Consider the following 18,686-nt stretch of genomic DNA (forward strand, 5'->3'; position numbering starts at 1 on the left):
AGCATTAGCACCTCTGCAGCTGGAGAAATCAGTGACATTGCTAATCAAAATGAATACATAGTAACTGTGACAGTGCATCCAATTTCACAATATTAATATTAGAATACACACTAACTTTTACACTGCAACCAGGTCCAACAGGACTTGACTGAAACGGTCTCTGGCATTCATTTTATCAGGCACTGCAGCTGCATGTGTACAGAATTAGCTGTCACAATATGTCTAATAAAAAAAGAGAGTATTCAGGCATAATGTTGTCAACACTAAAACATGGCAGCAACTCTCTTAGAAGCCTCAGCAAAATCAGCAACAGGCAGCAACTTCAATGGATAATAGATCTAAATAAATGCCAAGTTTACCATGTTATCATAGCTATTAGTCAAAGCATTATAAGAGCAGTGTACCGCTGTAAATAGGTCTGAAATTGAGTTCAAGATGGATTGTGATATCCACCTCATTTTATTCTTGGGTAGGAATTACTTAATGGGACACAGTAAAAATGTTTATCGTACATGCAGTACTTCCCTTTGCTTGATGGGGATATTGTAATTTTAGCCTGCAACAATTTATATTTATCTGGCACCTTTAACATTAGTTAAGTGTCTAAGGTATTTCACTGAGGCATAATAAAACAAAGCATGACACCCAGCCACATAAGGAGATATTAGCTGGTGGAGGCAAGTCAATTTAAGTATTTAAAAACAAGTAAGACAGTTCCCTGCAAAGGAATAAAATGTGCAGGAATTCATGGAGATGGCCAAGGAAAGGCATGAAGCAAATGAATCATTCTGAGAACCACTGCAATTAAGGTGGACCAAATAGCCTTCTTCTGCACTGTAACAACTTTGTGACAGATTCCAGAAAAGATGGGGGCAAATCTGGGAGATGGCAACATTTTGAACTTTTTGAAGTAGGAGAAGACACAAATGAAACGGGAGTTATAAGGACGGTGGGTAAAGGTTTGTCTTTTTTAAAGGAGGGGAAGATAGTGGCAGATATGAATGTTTGATGGACAGAACCTAATGAGAGGGAACCAGTAACAATATCAGCTAACACAGGAGCCAGGACAGGAAATAAACACAGATGACTGGAGTAACTCGGTAGTAATGTTAATACTGTATCTCTCTATACAGAGCTGCTAGACTGGCTGAGTTTCTCAAGCTTTGTGTTTGTTTCAGATTTCTGCACATTTTACCTTTAGTCAGGAACAGAAATTGGGCTGGCAGAGAAGAAGGCATCACCGGCCAGGCAGCATTTATTGTCCATCCCTAATTGTCCACAGGACAGTTAAACGTCAAGCACATTGCTGTGGGTTTGGAATCACTTGTAGGCCAGAGCAGGTAAGAACGGCAGTTTCCTACTCTAAAGGACATTAGAGACCCCGATGAGCTTTCCCAACAAGTGGCAATGGATTCACGGTCATTATTAGACTCTAAATTCTAGACATTTTATTGAATTCAAATTACACCATCTGCCGTGGTGGGATTCAAACCCATGCCCCCAGAACACTATCTGGGTCTCTGGGTTAACAGTCCAGAGATCATACCATTAGGCCACTACCTTCCCGATGCACTTAGCAGAGATGGATGTTAACACTGACATAATTAAAATGATCTTCAAACACCCCCATAATGACAAATAATAAAAAAATGCAGATTGAGTTTCTCATACCTCTTCACTCTTCTGCTCTCGTAGTGAAGCAAGTTCATATGGATCCACGTAAAGTCCTGGTGGTAACCGCTCCTTAATCATAACACAACAGCTCTGTTGAGCATTTTCACCAAGGTCAACATCCATTATTAACTCTCTACAAAATGTAACAAGCAGTCAATTAGTCATAGATAGAGTCATAGAGATTTACAGCACGGAGACAAGCCATTCAGCCCAAACAGGTCCACGCTGACCAAAATGACCATTTACGCCAACCCCATTTCCCTGTTCTTGGACGATATCCTTCTAAACATTTCCTATCCATTTGCGTACCACCTGCTGCGTTAAAAAAAGTTGCCCCTCAGGTTCCCAAATATTCTTGCCCCTCTTACCTTAAACTGATGCCCTCTAGTCCTTGATTCCCCAACCTTGGGAAAAAGACTGAGTGCATTCACCCTATAACATGCCTCTAATGATCTTGTACATTTCTATAAAATTCCACCTCAGTCTCTTATGCTCTAAAGAAAAAAAGTCCTGGCTTGTCCAACATCTCCCTATAACTCAGTCCCTTTTGTCCTGGCAACCTTCTTGCAAATTGCTTCTGCACTATTTCCAGTTTAATAACATCCTTCCTACAGCAAGGTGACCAAAACTGAACACAATACTTCAAGTGCGGCCTCAGCAACGTCCTGTACAACTGCAACATAACTTCCCAACTTTTGTACTAATGCTCTGACTTCTGAAGGCCAGTGTGCCAAAAGCCTTCTTCACTGCCCTGTCTACCTGTGACTCCACTTTCAGAGAGCCAAGCGCGTGAACTCCAATGTCCCTCTGCTCCAATACACTTCTTAATGCTCCACCATGCACCACGAAACTCTTACCTTGATTTGACTTTCCAAAATGCAACACCTCATACTTATCTTTATTAAACTGCATCTGCCATTTCTCGGCCCACTTGTCTAGCTAATCAAGTTCCTGCTGCAATTTCTGATAACCTTTCCCACTGTCTACGATACCACCTACTTTAGTTTCCACAAACTTACTAACCATGCCTCATGATTCTCATCCAACCGTTGATATAGATAACAAACAGCAGTTGGCCCAGCACTGACCACTGAGGCACACCACTAATCACAGGCCTCCAGTCTGACAAACATCCCTCCACTACTACTGTCTGCTTCCTGCCATCAAATCAATTATGTATCCAATTTGCCAACTTTCATTGGATTCCACACAATCTAACCTTCCAAAGCAGCCTACCATGTGGAACCTTATCAAAGGCCTTAGTGAAATCCATATGTAGACTATGTCAACCAATCTGCTCTCATCAACCATCCTAGTCACTTCATCAAAGATTTCGAACAAATTTGTGAGGCATGATCTCCCATGCCCGAAGCCATGCTAACTACTCCCAATCAAACCGTGACTTTCCAAATGCATGTATAACTTATCCCTCATGCAACTTACCTACCACAGATGTTAGGATTACTGGTCTATAATTCCCAGGTTTTTCTTTGCGGCCCTTCACGAGAAAGGGCACAACACTAGCTGCCGTTCAGTATTCCGGGACCTCACTCGTGGCTAACTATGATGCAGATGCATCAGCCAGGGAACCCACAATTTCTTCTCTAGCCTCTTGCAGGTTTTTGGATATATCTGATCAGGACCAGGAGATGTATCCACTTTCATACATTCTGATATTTCCAACACCTCCTCTACTGTGATAGGGACTGTCCCCAAGATATCACTACTGACTTTGCCAAGTTCCCAAGTCTTTATGTATTTTTCCACGGTAAACACAGAGGAGAAATATTCCTTGAGGACCTCGCCCATCTGCTCTGGTTCCACACATACATGTCCACTTTGGTCCTTGAGGAGTGCTGTTTTTCTCTCTAGTTATTCTTTTTCCTTTACTAGACTTAAATAATTTCTTTGAATTCACTCTAATCTTCTCAGCCAAAGCTATCTTGTGCCCCCTTTTTACCCTCCTGATTTCATTCTTCAGTAAACTCCTGTATCCACCAAATGCCTCCAGGGATTCCCTTGATCCAAGCTGTCTGTACCTGAGACATACCTCCTCATTAAGGGTTCCCGACTCCTGCCAACCTTGCCTTTCACATTAATAGGAACATACAGACCTTGAGCTCTAGCTACCACACTTTTAGAGGCTTCCCACTTGCCAGACGTCCCTGCAAACAAACTAATCAAGTTCCTGCAAAGTCCTGTCCAATTCCATCAAAATTCACCTTGCCCAATTCAGAATTTGAGCCTGTGGACCAGTTTTGTCCTTCTCCATAACTATTTTAAAATTAATAAAGCTATGGTGACTAGCCCCATTGTGCCCACCCACTGTCACCTCAGTTACCTGTCCTGCTCTATTTCCCAAAAGTAGGTCAAGTTTTGCCCGTTCCCAAGTAGGGTCCTCTTTATACTGCTTGAGGAAACTTTCCTGAACACAGTTAACAAATTCCACACCATCTAAGACCTTAACACTATTGTAGTCCCAGTCTATGTTAGAGAAATTAAAATCCCCACTATGACAACCCTATTTTGCCTGCAAGTCTCCGCAATCTTCCCGCATATTTGTTCCCCTGATTCCAATTTATTATTTGGCGACCTATAGTACAGCTCCAATAAGGCCACCATCTCCTTCTTATTTCTTAGCTCCACCCACAAAGCCTCACTGGATGATCCCTCAGTTATTTCATCTCTGACTACTGCTGCGATACTCACCTTAATTGCAAGAAGTCAGGTCCTTAAACTACTCATCAATGCTTTCTCCAAATTCACCACATGAACAACATGGTATTGAGATTCATTTTGTCATTTTCCATGTTTTATTTTAACCTTAATAGATTGTTGCAACTCTGTCTCATTGGGTGAAGACATCACACAGGATTGAAGCTTTAGAAGAGAAAATTCACAATGTTGCCTTGTATACAGTGTATACAGAAGCATACCATACTTTACAGAACAGAAATGGAAACACAAGATAGGCAATTGATGGATTAGTGTCGAAATGCAGTGGGAGAAAATGTTTGGTCTTTTTTGGAATTTATAGGATACTATCATACAAGTTTGAGGAGACAGAACTTGGAAAATGTTAAATTAGTACTCTTTATTCAATGAGGGTAATAAGATAATAAAATATAACCTTTCAATATGAGGTCTGTACATGAGGTGCCAAAATACTCAAATGCCCCAGGAGATATCACTACAGCTACATAAAAACCTATAAAGTAGGAGCAGGAGGCAGTCATTTGGTCTTTTGAGCTCTCACGGCCATTTGGTAAGTTCATCAGAGATAGTAGGAACTGCCTATGCTGGAGAATCTGAGGTAACACGGTGTGAGGCGGCATGAAGTCAACAATGGCTGACTACTTATTCAGAGATCCTGACTTCGAGTTGTATATTCCTCAAGAAGAAACAGCCTCTCAGCAACTGCCTTACAAATGTTTTATGTTTTAGTGAGAACACCTCCCAATTGGTTAAAGACTATCAGAAATATGCCTAGTCTACTCAAGCTTTCCTCTTGGGAGAAACTCTCATCCGAGGAAGCAGTCTAATGAACTTCTTTCACTCCTCCTAGAGCAATTCATCCTTCCTGAATGAAGGAAAGCAAAACAGTACACAGTACAGTATCCCAGAGCATAGTCTCATCAAGGTCTGACTTTCCAAACTAAGATTGTTTTTGTCTACTTTTTCTATACAATTTTTCATTATTAGAGCAATCCTCCTTTTCCATCTGATCTCTCTCTTCTAAACATCAAGTATCTAGGAATATTTAATTCCCAACCTTAGTTTTCCTGTAATCACATCTGTATAACAGTGTTTAGATGCAAAACGTTTATTAATATCTAGCTTTCTGTGACTTATTAAGAAGAACACATAGGTCCCATTGGACATCAATACTTTCCTATCGCTCAGCATTTAAGAAAATTCACTGTACCTTTATTTCTCCTACTAAAGTGGAGGACCTCAAAATACTCATTTGCCATAGTGTTGAAAACTCTCAGTTTGTTCAAATTTCTTGAAACCTCTTTGCATCCTCTGCACAACACTCATTCTCATCAGAGTCTGAGTCATCAGCAAAATTTGGAAATGTCACAATTGGTTCCCACATCCAAATCAGTGATATAGATTGCGAGCTGCTGAGGGCCAAACAATGATCCTTGCAGTTTTTCACTGGTCACAGTCTGCCAACTTGAGACTGACCCATTTATTCGTACTCCCTTTTTTTTAAAACTCTTAACCATTTACAGAGTCAGAGGGTCATACAGCACAGAAACAGGCCCTTTCACCAATCCTCAACCTCTATTAGTATATTACCCTCAATCCTATTCACTTTAGTAGTGATTACAAATACCTGTGCAGGACTATATTAAAAGTCCTCTGAAAATCCAAATATACTACATCAACTGGTTCCCCGATTGGCTCTGCTAGCAACATCCTCAAAATCCTCTATACTATTGGTTCCCACATGGATCATAAGAATGACTTTATCCCACTTCCACCCAAAGTTCTTCTCCAGCTTCAAGGAGTTGTCTTTAACCCAAACGTCATGCAGGTAACACATCCTTCAGGATTCTGGTCATGGCTGCATTGAACAGTGGCTACAATGTCTTCTCGATTCCACATGTTTGGAAAAGAAAATCACAATTTTAGTCTCAAAATGCTGGAGATTCAAAGATATTTTTTAGAGCTCACCATATGACCGGTACACCAATGCACTACTGTTCAGCAGCTGAGTGGACTGCAGAAGAAAATGTGTGATCCTGGATGTGTAACCTCAATGATTAATTCTTAGCACTCTACAAATCATAAAAATGTAATAATACTTATCCCCTAAATATACGGCTCCTCCTTCCTCTTCCTAACTATAATGGTCAACAGTACAATGATCACCTTGTTTATCCACCCTAAAGCCCTTGGCTCCATCAACATAGAGCTTCCAAGCTATTGTATAAGGGCAAATGCTAAAACTCCTCCAGCACTTCACCCAGGGTTCCCTTAACAAGCATCTAGTAGAATTATGTAGCCTATATAGAAGAAACTGATCAATGATTTTACCTGTACAAACACAGAACAGTAACATTCCATACACAGTATGAGTCACTATTTAATAGGTGGAATTGGGTAAGAATATTTTTCAAATTTAGGAGATGCATAGAAATTTCTTCCAAATATCTTGCTACTGAAATCTGGAAAGATCTAAAACTTCAATGAGTTGTATTCCTCAAAGTTACATAGGACAAATATATTTATCATAGTGGTTTCACTGCCTTACTATATGCACCCTGCAGATAGTTGCTACTTTTTAGTTCATTAGTTTTCACCCTCTGCTGTATGCATCTCTTGTGTTTTATTTCCTTCAACGTATTTCCAAGAGTACCAATTTTCTGAATTTTATTCTGAAATTTATTCTAGCTCCTCTTACCCCCACCGTTGCCACTGTGATAAATGCCTGTCAGATTTGATTTCATTGAGTACAGGATATAACAGAGAACAGAGTACAGGATACAATGTTACAGCTGCCGAGAACGTGCAGACAGGGAGGATCAACATTAACATTAGAGGTCTATTCAAAAGCCTGGTAACATACAGCATCTTTGTGCGCTTTAACATAATTCTAACTCGGCATTACGCACTTCTGTATAATGACAGACTTTTTCTATTTAATAATCCATATGTGCCTTTTCTTAAAGAATACATTCTCAGCCCTAAAATCTGTTACATTATTTACTAATTTGTCCAGTTAAATGAATGCTAATATGACAAAGACAAGATTTGGAAAAGCGCCCTGCTTCAACCAATTCTGCTTCCATTAGTCATCTCGAGTTAAAATAATGCAGAAATATATTTATAATCTGTCAGTTCTTACCTATGAAATCCATTCTTTGCAATATGTCTGTTCAAACTCGCTGATCGAAGCCAGGACTCAGAGTGCAAAGGATCATTACCTGCACAAACAGAAAACAGTAACATTCCACACTCAGTATGAGTCAGTATTTAATAGGTGGAATTGGGTAAGAATTTTTTTTTCAAATTTAGGAGATGCATAGAAATTTCCCATCTGTGTCCCCTTCTCCCACTAAGTCTTTTCCAGCATATTCTGGAGAAAATTTTCTTCCAAATATCATGCTACTGAAATCTGTAAAGATCTAAAAGCTTACTACTTGAATTCTAGGGCAGCTAGATGTCAAGAAAAGCTGAAGATGTGAGATTTCACATAGCATGTAAGTAGGAAATGGCAGAATGCCACTTAAAGAACTGCCATAATGACATGTCTAGGAAATCAATTCATCAAACTATTCCTTAAAATAGGCACAGAATAAAGAGAAAGCAGGAAAGGAGGAAGCATTTGCATTTATATCATGTCTTTGATGACCTCAGAGCATGCCAATGCAATTATCAACCAAAGAAGTACTTTCTTTTGAAGTATCGGCATACTCAGTGGGGAAGACTTCTCACTCAGCAGGCTTTGAGTTCATGTCCCATTCCAGAAAATCAAGCTGAAAAAACTAGGGTAATGTTCCAATTTGGTACAAAAAGAGTGCTGAACTGTCAGAAATACTGTGTTTCAGCTGAGATGCTGAACCAAGACCCTGCCTGCTCTCACAAATGAATATTAATGGTGCCATAACAATTTCCAAACAAAAGCAGCTATCTTTGCGAATATAGACCCCTCAAAAAATTGTGGTCAACATCATATTGTTCTTTATGGAATTTTGTTGGGTTCAAACTGATTACACGTTTACTATTTAACATCAGTGATTGCACTTCAAATTAACATGCTTAGCTGTAAAGTACTTTGAGATGTCCTGGGACAAGATGTGATATAAATACAAGTTTTTCTTTCTTCAATCACAATTGTAATATTGAAACATTAATGTGAGAATAATAGACCTCATTTATAACTAATTATACGGAAGATACCTGAAATTTGGCCAACAGTCCGGCACACAGAAAAACATACCTTTCCAAATTGATCACCAACTTCTGACAAAATTGAGTTCTTTGAACAAGTAATGGAGAGAGTTGGTAAGAGTAATTGAATCTTATATGAACTTCCAAAAGGCATGTGATAGAAGTTCTAAATAATAGAATTGTTAGTAAAACTAAAGTCTGGACATGTACAGTTGGCTAAGGACGGTATACAGTGATGTTCCCCAGTTGTTCTCAGAATCAGGATCACACTTTTTTTAAACCCTGTAGCTGAACATACAAGGCATGATTTAAAAGTCTGCAATGACAAAATATTTCAAAATATAAACAGTGAGGAGGATCATGGAAGAACTCAGAAAGATGTTGTGGGCAAAAACATGGCAGATGAAATTTAACAAATGTGAGGTGATGCATTTTAAAATAACAGATGACAGAAATTAACTACAACAATCTTAACTATTGTGCAGGAACAGAAAGGCCTGAGAAAGGCAAATGTGAGCACTGTGTTCCCCAACTTGAAAGAAAAAAATGCTTTCTCTTAAATGAGTGGCACAAGGGCCCAACATTCTCTGAACTTGAAGCATTAGCACTGCATGTTCCCTAAACCTAGGAGTATTAGGGCTGTGTGTTCCCAGAACCTAGTAGGAGTAGCAGTAGCACTAGCACTGAGTGTTTTCTGAACTTGAGAATATTAGTGCTGCGAGTTCTTGTAACTGGTGTCAGTGGTTTGTCACTGAATATTGTAATGCATTAAATTGAGGTCAAGATCATTTTTCTTCAAGGGCTAGATTTTGATTTTCAGGAGCTCCTTTTCTCATTTTATCAGCTCTACAGTGATGCAGCCATACATTGTACTAGATGGTACCATTTTAATATGGTGAATTCTTTTCAGATTGCCTTCTTTAAATAAGGTAGCATTGTGATGCCACATTTGTGGGTTACAAGTCCTAGCACCTGGCTGATCAAATCAAATGTTGTGAGGAGGCATGCCACTACCAGATACCTCAAAAAAAAAACCGTTCTCTTTGTATGCCCCACATATGGCCTTCCATTACAAAAAAAGAAAGGCATCATTCATTTCAAAGGCTGCTCCCAACAATTTTCAGATCAAAATGGAATAAAACATGGAGCTTAACTCCTACCGTTTTATTCATTTTCTCCGTACCAGTGACTTATGCTTTCTCTGCTGACATGGAAGGACTGCTGCTCCATACATGACTTGATGGAAAATGTCAGCTGCCCATCAATGAAGATGACAATTTTGAGCTGTGGACTTCATCTCCACAAATGACACATGGTTTCAGAAGCTCCAGAGTCAATGTCAGCCTTGAAAACGAAGTGTCAGCAGACGATTGCCTTCATTGGTCAGTACCAATGAGTATTAGAGGTCGGAAGGCATGTTATGGCTTCACAGGACATTAGTTAAGCCACTTTTAGAATACTGCACACAATTCTTGTCAACCTCCTGTAGGAAGGATGTTGTTAACCTTGAGAGGATGCAGAAAGTATTTATAAGGATGTTGCCAGGACTGGAGGGAGATGTTTAATTGGCTGGAGATTTCTCTTCCTGGAATATCAGAGGTTGAGGGGTGACCTTGTAGAGGTTTATAAAGTCAAGAGAGATATGGATAGGGTGAATAGCCAAGGCCTTTTCCCCAAGAGTATGGGGAAACTACATGGTATAGCTTTAAAGTGAGATGGGGGAAGATTTAAAACAACCTGAGGGGTAACTTTTTCATGCAGAGGGTGATGCATTATTGGATCAAGCTACCAGAGCACATGGTCGAGGCACGTATAAACACAACATTTAAAAGGCATCTGGATGGGTATATGAATAGGAAGGAACAAGGGATATAGGCCAAATGCTGACAAAGGAGTCCAGGTCAGATTGGGATGTCTAGGCTGTCTTGTTGGTGCCAAAGAGTTGGTTTCTATAGATCATCCCACCTTCATAAGGGCCAAAACTGAAACAAAAACAGTAAGTGCTGGAAATACTAAGGATGTCTGACAACACCTGCAGAAAGAAAGACAGACACTCCACATTTCAAGTTAATGACGATTCATCTTTTAACCTTTCATTGGACAAGAATGTCAACCTGTTCCCCCCCCCCCAGTAATGCTGCCAAACCTGCTGTGTGTATTTCCAGCAATTTCTGTTTTTGCTGCAGATTTCCAACATATGCAGTTTTAAATGCCACAACATTCAAAGTTATTGGCGTAGCGTTGGAAAGTGTAGATTTGGTCCAGCTTTGGCGTTACAGGCGTGATGGGCCGAAGGGCCTGGTCTGTGCTGCACGATTCTACTGGGCTTTTCGCTGAGGGACAAGTTTAATTTTGTGGCAGACTTAACCTTTCCAGAAACAGTTTACTATTGACGAGGAGGCCAGCACACGACTTCACTTCAGTTGACCCAAGTTCTGAGTTGCATTTCCAGCCATTTCTCAGAGATGAGGCGGAGGCAGACACTGTTATTCCCCCCAGCTCGGAGCGTTGGGGGGGGGGGGGGGGGGGGCGTTGCTCAAAGAGGCGTTAGCCTTCCCTGACAACGCCGTCAGACATCGCCGAAAACTGGACGGCGCCCACGACCTGCCACTCAACTGAGAGTAAATCAGGCTCTTTCTCGGTCTCTGCTCATAAACAGCCCCCCGCCGGCTCTCCGAGACCCACAGGCCACCCTATAATTACTCTTACATGTGACAGCAGCGACACACAGATACTCAACAACGAGCACAGCCCAATACCCATCCATAACCGGCCTCTCCCCGCGCCAAGCCCGACACTGGCTTTTAAATTTAGCCCCGGGGGGGGGGGGTGGGGGTCCGGCCTAGGACGCAGGCCGCAGCTGTCCTCGGCACTGCCTGAGCGCACAGCCAGTTAATCCTTTCGGTTCACCGCCTCTCCTTGACGGTGGGACAGCGGGACAAGGTGGACTAACGGCTATGTCGTTGGTCCGAGTGATTCTTCAGGTCAAAATGGGTGAACGGTGGCAGTAAATTATAGTTCAAAGTCAGGCAGGAGATCAATCAGTCGCAGAAGGGGTCTTTTTAATCGGCTGGGTTGCCATGGGCATCAAGAGGTTGTGAAGGCCGAGTTTAGCCGCACTCAGGTTTGTTTATAAATTTTAAAAAAGCAAAATTGAAATATAACTAATGATTAATGAGAGTTTTATATATCTCATTACAGATCATTGCTGAGGGAGGGCCTTTGCGGGCTGTAAAGTAGACCAGTAGTTGATGTTTCCATTTAGTCAATGACTCCAGATATGAAACTATGTTAGTGATTACTGAAAGTTTTACTTGGAACTGATAGCATTTAGATTTATATCAGTGATTAGTTTTACCAATATTAGCGGGCGTTTTATTACTCCCTTATAGCAGTGTAAAGAACATAAGAACCAGGAACAGGAGTGGATCATTTAGCCCCTTTAATCTTTTCCATTGGATCATAGCTTACCTACATCCTTCGTGGTAGCGTCTCATAGCACTCAAATTTTCAAAAATCTACTTCCTCTTTAAATACATTCTGGGTAGTAGTCTCCACAACTCTCTGGAGTTCAGAATTCCTTCACATCTGTTTTGAATGAGTCTCATCTTATTCTGTAATCATGTTCCCCAGTTAGAGATTCTGCCAGTGAAAGTAAAATTGTATCAATCACTTATTCTCGTTTTTGGATTCCACCTTTTGTAAAGTTCTGTCTGGACTTTCTTTTCGTACAAAATGCTGTATAAACATCAATATTTTAAAATTAATAAGTATATTATGATTTGGTCTCGGACAGAAATTATTTAGTTTTGCAAGAGTCTTTTAGTCAGTGGTCAAACGTGACATTTTTGTTTAAACAAAGATTAACTATACAAGTCAAGATTCTGCCTCAAGAACTATCTCCTTGATCTTCGATCACTTCAGAATCGCGCTTTAAATTACCTTATTTACATACTTCTATTAACTTGTATTCTACAATAAAGGCACTGCTTAGTGCTGTTTCACTAGAGAAGGAAATATTAGTAGAGATGATGAAGCTGTGGTTTAGCAGGAAATTCCAGAACCTGGGGCCTGGGCGAACGGGGTGTTTGGAGACGGTTGTAGATCTAAAGGAGGTTAGAGGTGAGGAAGTGCGGAGGTGTGAAGTGATTTAAACGTGAGGATGGCAATTTTAAAATCATGACAACATAGAAAATAAAGTTTTCACCTGTGGTAGGATTCTGAACTAGATAACATTAATATCTGTAATTGGGGGTCAGTTTAGCAAGTCGACTGGCCAGTTGGTTTGCGAAGCAGTGTCATGCTGACAGCATGGGTTCAATAGGTTACCATGAAGGACTGTCCTCAACCTCTTCCCCTTGCCTGATGTACAGTGGCCCTCAGGTTAAATAACTACCAGTTGTCTCTCTCTAATGAGAGCAGCCCTATTATCTGGTAAGACAATGGTGCCACAACAACAATAATCTGTGATTTAGACCGTGTACCCAGTTACAATATGGAGTAGATTAGGTGAATAGTATAGAAATATTTATGGGAAATATAGAAAGATACATCTGAGAGAAAGAAACTGAAGACTGATGGGGTTAGGTGGAGATAGGTAGGTAGAAGGAAGCTAGTAATGAACATGAACATTGACCAAAGAACTGAAAGGACTGTTCCTGCACTTTTCTTTCTATCTGTGTAATTCTGAATTGTTGTGGGATGGGAGCAAATCTACATCAGAGCAGCAAGAGTTGATGACTGAATGGGACCTGATGCAGAATAAGATAGCCAGATTTTGAATGAGTTGACATTTAGTGGTGATGAAGAGGAGGGTGGCCAAGAAAATACTGAAGTAGTCAGGTTTGGTGGTGACATGCTTTCAACAGCAAGTGCAAACACTGCAGAGGCAGATGATGTTATTGTGTTGGAAAGGTTAGGGAAAGAGAATCAGTTCACATTATACAAAATACAGAAGGTGCAAACAGTCTAGCTGAAGCTGAGACTGTGATTGGGAATGGGAAGGGCAATACAGGACAGTGTGTCATGGGGACCATAGGTAATGACATCGGTCTGCCCAATAACTGCAGCCTTTCAATTCAGCTTAGCAGTGACAGTGAGGTTGAATTAATTTACTCCATCACTATCTGTTCTGAGCTAGTCTGGCTGCTTCCATCATATGTACTCCTTTCAGTGATGAATCACTCTTGGCATTGTCTATCCACCATTAATATTAAGAATTATGATGAGAATTAACACCATCATTAAGATAATATTAGAATTATAATAGTGATTATTAAGTATTAACTTGTCTTTTGATGAAAAAGACACATTCTTTTGAAGATTTTCACCTTTCACTCAATTTGCAAGAATACTAATTTAGAAGGGAATAGTATTTTAAACTGAATGAGTAGAGTACTGAATGCTTGATATGATGTTGCCATAGATAATGTACTAGTTAAATGATGACTAACAGTTAATTTGCCAAGCTTTGTATAAATTTAAACCAATCAGGTTGACACTGATTATTCAAGACATTATCCGAGGAAGAGCTAGAAAATATCTGTCCTCTATTTTGTTTAATTGAAGTTTGTGCAATATCTGTACGTTTTGTCTGCAAATAACAGGTACCTGTGTTTAACATTTTCTAGTGCATGAAAGTGCTCCACTCTGCGAGACCAACTCACGACCTTATATTGTTGATTGTCAGTTAATTCTTAGAACACTCAGTATTGTTTAGCAAATGTTGCCCAGTTACGGGATCAGATTGTCAAATGGAAGAATATCTCCTCAAGACGGAAGAACATATCTTAAATCAAAGAGACAAAACTTCTGCTAGCTATGAAAGCCTGCACTTGCTCCCTTCCAGTTTTCGAACTCTAATCATGGAAATGACTATACAGCTAGTTTCAGACAAAAGAGCACCTGTCCTCAGCCTCTTGTATCAAGATCATTAGGGATTGACCCGAGACATTGTATATATGTGTCTTCTGATTGTTTAGGCAAAGTTGCATTGGGTTCGCGGATAATTGTATTTGAAGATATGGATTTGTTCAGTTTTTAGGTCATTTTGCCTCCAGTTATGCATATTTCTTAGCTATTTATTGACAGGATTTTTTTCCACTTTGGTCTGATGTATTTCACAGAACTAGCATTTCTCTCAAGTTGCAGTGGTAAGAAGGATTTTTTGTTAAGGTTCAAAGCAATTATTCTGGCTGTGAGAATTACCTTAAGGCTATAATTAGTCACAAGAGTAGGTTTTCCAGCCCTAGAAGCTTGTTCTGCCCTTCAGTTAGATCAATGTTGAGCTACATCTTAACTCTATCAGTCTTCCCTGATTTTCTTGGCATTCTTGACTGACAGAATTTTACCAATCTCAGTTTTGAAATTTTCAATTGTCCCTTAGTCTCAGCTGCTGTATTGGGGTTGTGAGTTCCAGATTTTGACTACCGTGTGAAGAAGTTCTTTTATGATTTTAAACACTACAGATATTCCTTTCATTTTCCATACTGGAGTGGTGGAGAGGGGAGGCGTCCTAATACTTTAAAAAATTGCTGGAGAAACTCAGTAGGAAGGGCAGCCTCTGTGGAAACAAAACAAAGTTCGTATTTTGGATCCAGTGTCCCTTCTTCAGAGCACCCGACTCAAAAAGTTAACTCTACTTTCTCTCCACAGTTGCTGACAGACTTGCTGAGTTTCTTCAGCGCTGATGAACTGTTCCAGTTTACTCCCAAGAATTATAGTACACCTGTGTTCAATATTGTTGTTCCTAACTGCCAGGTGTTCCATATACCAGTTCCTAAAAATTTCATGAGTGAGTCAGACACTTAGATTTAAATTGACTTATTTTTCCCTATACAGGGTTTTCATGTGTTTTTTCTTTATTAATATTTTAAAATGTAGAGAAAAGTTACTAAAATACCTGGAGCCAGACACAAAGGTTATTGACTGATCACTGACTTTCTGTCATTGTTATGAATTGCCTGCAACCTGAAAGGATTTTCAGCTGAAACGAGATGGCTTACATTCCAAGGAAGTGTGGAGTTAAATTCAAACCACCTGCTATTGTTTTAATCTATGAAGATGAAAATACTAAAAAAACTCGACAGAGGCTAATACCGGTTCGAAACTTCACCAAATTTTCAGGTAAGGACCTAGTTTGATGTTTATTCTCAAATGGCCCATCTAATATTGTACCAACAATATGGATGCTAATCATAGCAAGCAGGGAAACATTGTAATGATCAGCTTAACGTGGAGTAGAAGTGCACTGTTGCTGATGCTTATTCACCATGATTTACTGATATTTTCCTATTACATCCACTTGGATTATTAAAACAGCTATACTAATAAAACATACAATGTTTTGTGTAATATAACTAAAGTACCCTAGGTTAAGTCATGAGATATACATTTTTCCACAGGTGTAGTTATTGATTGTGAAATGTTTTAAGTCCTACACATTTATTTGAAATGACAAACGTTCAGACCACTGCCTCTTCGTCAGCACTGCAAAAGGTTGTGATGTCAAGTAAACTTGTTGGACTATAACCTGTTGTGTGATTTCTGACTTTGTCTACCCCAGTCCAACACCGGCACTTCCACATCATGAAGTGTTTTAGGCATCCTTGAAGATAAAGGACACCATATGAAAGCAATTTGTTTTTAAGTGCTAAACCCATTCAAGATTTACTGTCAGAAGTCTGTCCACAAACAGAACAGTGGGTTTCTTCAATCTCCTAACCAATGTGTACCATTGAAAACCACTGCAAAGACAGAAATTAATGGCTTCTCTCACTCCTCACAGGAAAATCCACAACCAGAGTACATATTTGCTTGTGTAGCTGCTATGTCATCTGAGCAGAACACTCTGCTTTATTGTTACTCTCACTTTTCTCCCTTTCCAGACACACACATCCAATTCTCCAAAGCGTGGCTTCTAAATTGGGCTGGAAAATTTTAATGTGAGTGCTTTTAGATAGCAAATCAGGAAAAGTGGATATGTAAGAAAATGAGAGATATTCAAACAGTTAACTAGAGACTAGTGGTAGGAATAAACACTGTTTCAGCCTTGCATGCAGCTATCTACAGTTTTTGGATGTCATCCTTATCAGGAAGTGATAGCCTGCTGACACTCTTTTCTCTTCAGAAGAGGTTTAGAGGTGACCGAAGAAAGGTCTTTAAAATTGTGAGAATTTGGTAGAGTAGATACAGAACAAATGTTTCCTCTTGGAAGCAACAGCAGTGGCCATCAGTGTAAAATAATCAGTAAGAAATCCAATCAGAAATTCAGATGAAACCTCTTTACCCAAAGAGTGATAAGAATGTGGAATCTGCTACCGCAGGTATTGATTGAAATGAAATGAAATAATATAGATGTATTTAAGGGAAGAATGGACAAACATTTGAGGTAGAAGGGAACAGAAGATTATGATGATAAATAAAGAAAGATTGGAGGAGGCCAGAGTACCATTATACCAACATGGACTAGATGGGCTTGAATAGCCCATTTTTGTGCCATGTATCCAATGTAAATTTGACAAAAATTCTTCACTCACTTCCTTTTCCCTGATTTTTACTGGAATTAATTTACACCTTTTAAAGTAAGCTTTAAATAACTTGAAAGTTATTTTCCCTCTTGTTTAGGTTATATTAAAGTATACTTCAGTTGGTCAACATTGTTAGAAAGTTAAAGATATGGATGAAGCACTGAGAGGTGTGACAGCATGTCTTTTTTCCTCATTTTGAAAATCGACTATAGATTGTGGCCAAGCTGCAGAACAGATGAAGAATAACCCTCGGCACCAAGTGTATTTGGATAGAGTGTCACAGCAGCAGCTACAGAAATTGTATCAGCTCCTAAGGGATAGCCTGAATGGACTGAGTCTTGACCAAAGCCTGGAGACCTTCCTGAGGGAAAACTCCATTAACGCAGAGGAGGACCTCAACAAACTTGATGACAATGAGTTGGCAAAAAAGAAAAAAATCATGGATGAACTGTTTGAAAAGAACAGGAGAAAACCTAGTGATCCAAAGTTTGTTTATGATCTGGAAGTTGATTTCCCTGAGGATGGGCAGATTGAGTCATGTGGCTGGGATGACGATGATCAAGATGGAGAGTTCTAACTGTGCTTTATTTTCAGAACTCTGTGTGCACCTGAGAGTTCAGAAGAATAACCTAGTGGTCAGCTGCCCTTGGCTAACCAATCTATTATTGTAATTACAAATAGCCAAAATGACAACTGCAACACACGTGGGATTTTATTGAAACAGATTAAAGGGCATAGGAACACAATGTTGTTACTTTACAGTAAGCTACAGATACTAAATAGAAAACTTTGGAAATCACTTTTGTACTGATTAATATTAAGATGTGGAAGGGAAAACATTATGACCATCGTACCCAATCACCAAACAATTTGAGTCTCAGTGTCAAAATGATTATCCATAAATGCAGGATCAAATTCTTCACTATTCTACCAACCTGCCAGTTCCTGGAAGATTTATACTGGGACTTTATTTTATTGGCAACTTTTATCATGTTTTCAAAATGGAAATATTTGTTTGCACTCAGTTTGTCTCAATTTCAGTGGAATAGTGTTGTAGATTTTCATCCACATGAGATAATTGGTGAAACAGATCATATCCGTATTATAGTACTTCTCATTACGATTCAGGTGAAGACAAAATAAAACTTCCATTGATTACTTGGATCACTGTGTATGAAAAGCCTATTCGCTAAGGCATTTTGTATTTTTTGCCACACTGCGCTTCAGCTCACAGCTAATCCTCAGGTCTACTCTCCACTGTTGCCTATTTTCCAGGAAGATGCAGATTCCTTGCACACTTCATGGGTCTTTCTCAAAACATGCTCATTCTTGCAGAGGACACGAAATAATACATTTTAAATGGCGGTGAAAAGAGGAATTCTTCTTTTGAAGACTCCCATTTAGAAAAATAATTCTGAAGTCAAGGGGAGGAAGTACAAGCATGTAACAGTGTGTTTAAATTGCCCTAATTTTATTCTAGGATTTAGTTCAATAAACCATTTAAGATGCAAAGGGTTAGGTACCATTGCCCATTTAAGACCAGTTTTTTTTTGTTGTTCCACATTTAAGTCTCCTGTACTG

The 18,686-nt window shown here is 39.5% G+C and overlaps 2 protein-coding genes across 5 annotated transcripts in view; one reads left to right on the forward strand and one right to left on the reverse strand.

The window, feature by feature from the left end:
* Positions 1–11,390, reverse strand: part of pigx (phosphatidylinositol glycan anchor biosynthesis, class X) — a 33,150-nt gene extending 21,760 nt beyond the window's left edge. For all 3 annotated transcript variants that reach the window (XR_007248661.2, XR_007248662.2, XM_048542034.2), the window contains exons 1-3: positions 11,287–11,390; positions 7,532–7,610; positions 1,672–1,807 (exon numbers count right to left, since the gene is read on the reverse strand). Coding sequence is in view for 1 of the 3 variants with exons in the window: in XM_048542034.2 (XP_048397991.2) it covers positions 1,672–1,807; positions 7,532–7,610; positions 11,287–11,344 (273 nt within the window). In the remaining 2 variants the exon portion in view is untranslated. The remainder of the gene's footprint in view (positions 1–1,671; positions 1,808–7,531; positions 7,611–11,286) is intronic.
* Positions 11,391–11,508: 118 nt separating this feature from the next.
* Positions 11,509–18,269, forward strand: cep19 (centrosomal protein 19). 2 transcript variants are annotated; one of them, XM_048542036.2, is made up of 3 exons: positions 11,509–11,701; positions 15,460–15,702; positions 17,318–18,269. In XM_048542036.2, the coding sequence occupies exons 2-3, from the start codon at positions 15,573–15,575 to the stop codon at positions 17,680–17,682; spliced, it is 495 nt and encodes a 164-aa protein (XP_048397993.1). In that variant the 5' UTR covers positions 11,509–11,701; positions 15,460–15,572; the 3' UTR covers positions 17,683–18,269. The 2 variants fall into 2 exon arrangements, with proteins under 2 accessions (XP_048397993.1, XP_048397994.1); XM_048542037.2 differs by having other exon boundaries at positions 11,511–11,701; positions 15,554–15,702.
* Positions 18,270–18,686: the final 417 nt, after the last annotated feature.

Source organism: Stegostoma tigrinum, chromosome 14 (assembly GCF_030684315.1).
Source record: "Stegostoma tigrinum isolate sSteTig4 chromosome 14, sSteTig4.hap1, whole genome shotgun sequence".
Classification (NCBI taxonomy): Eukaryota; Metazoa; Chordata; class Chondrichthyes; order Orectolobiformes; family Stegostomatidae; genus Stegostoma; species Stegostoma tigrinum.

Excerpts from the sequence above, each read along its gene's own strand:
- cep19 (XM_048542036.2), top strand. The coding sequence starts at position 15,573 with ATGGCTTACATTCCAAGGAAGTGTGGAGTTAAATTCAAACCACCTGCT. Across the intron at positions 15,703-17,317 it reads AAACTTCACCAAATTTTCAG|ATTGTGGCCAAGCTGCAGAA; the intron begins GTAAGGACCTAG and ends AATCGACTATAG.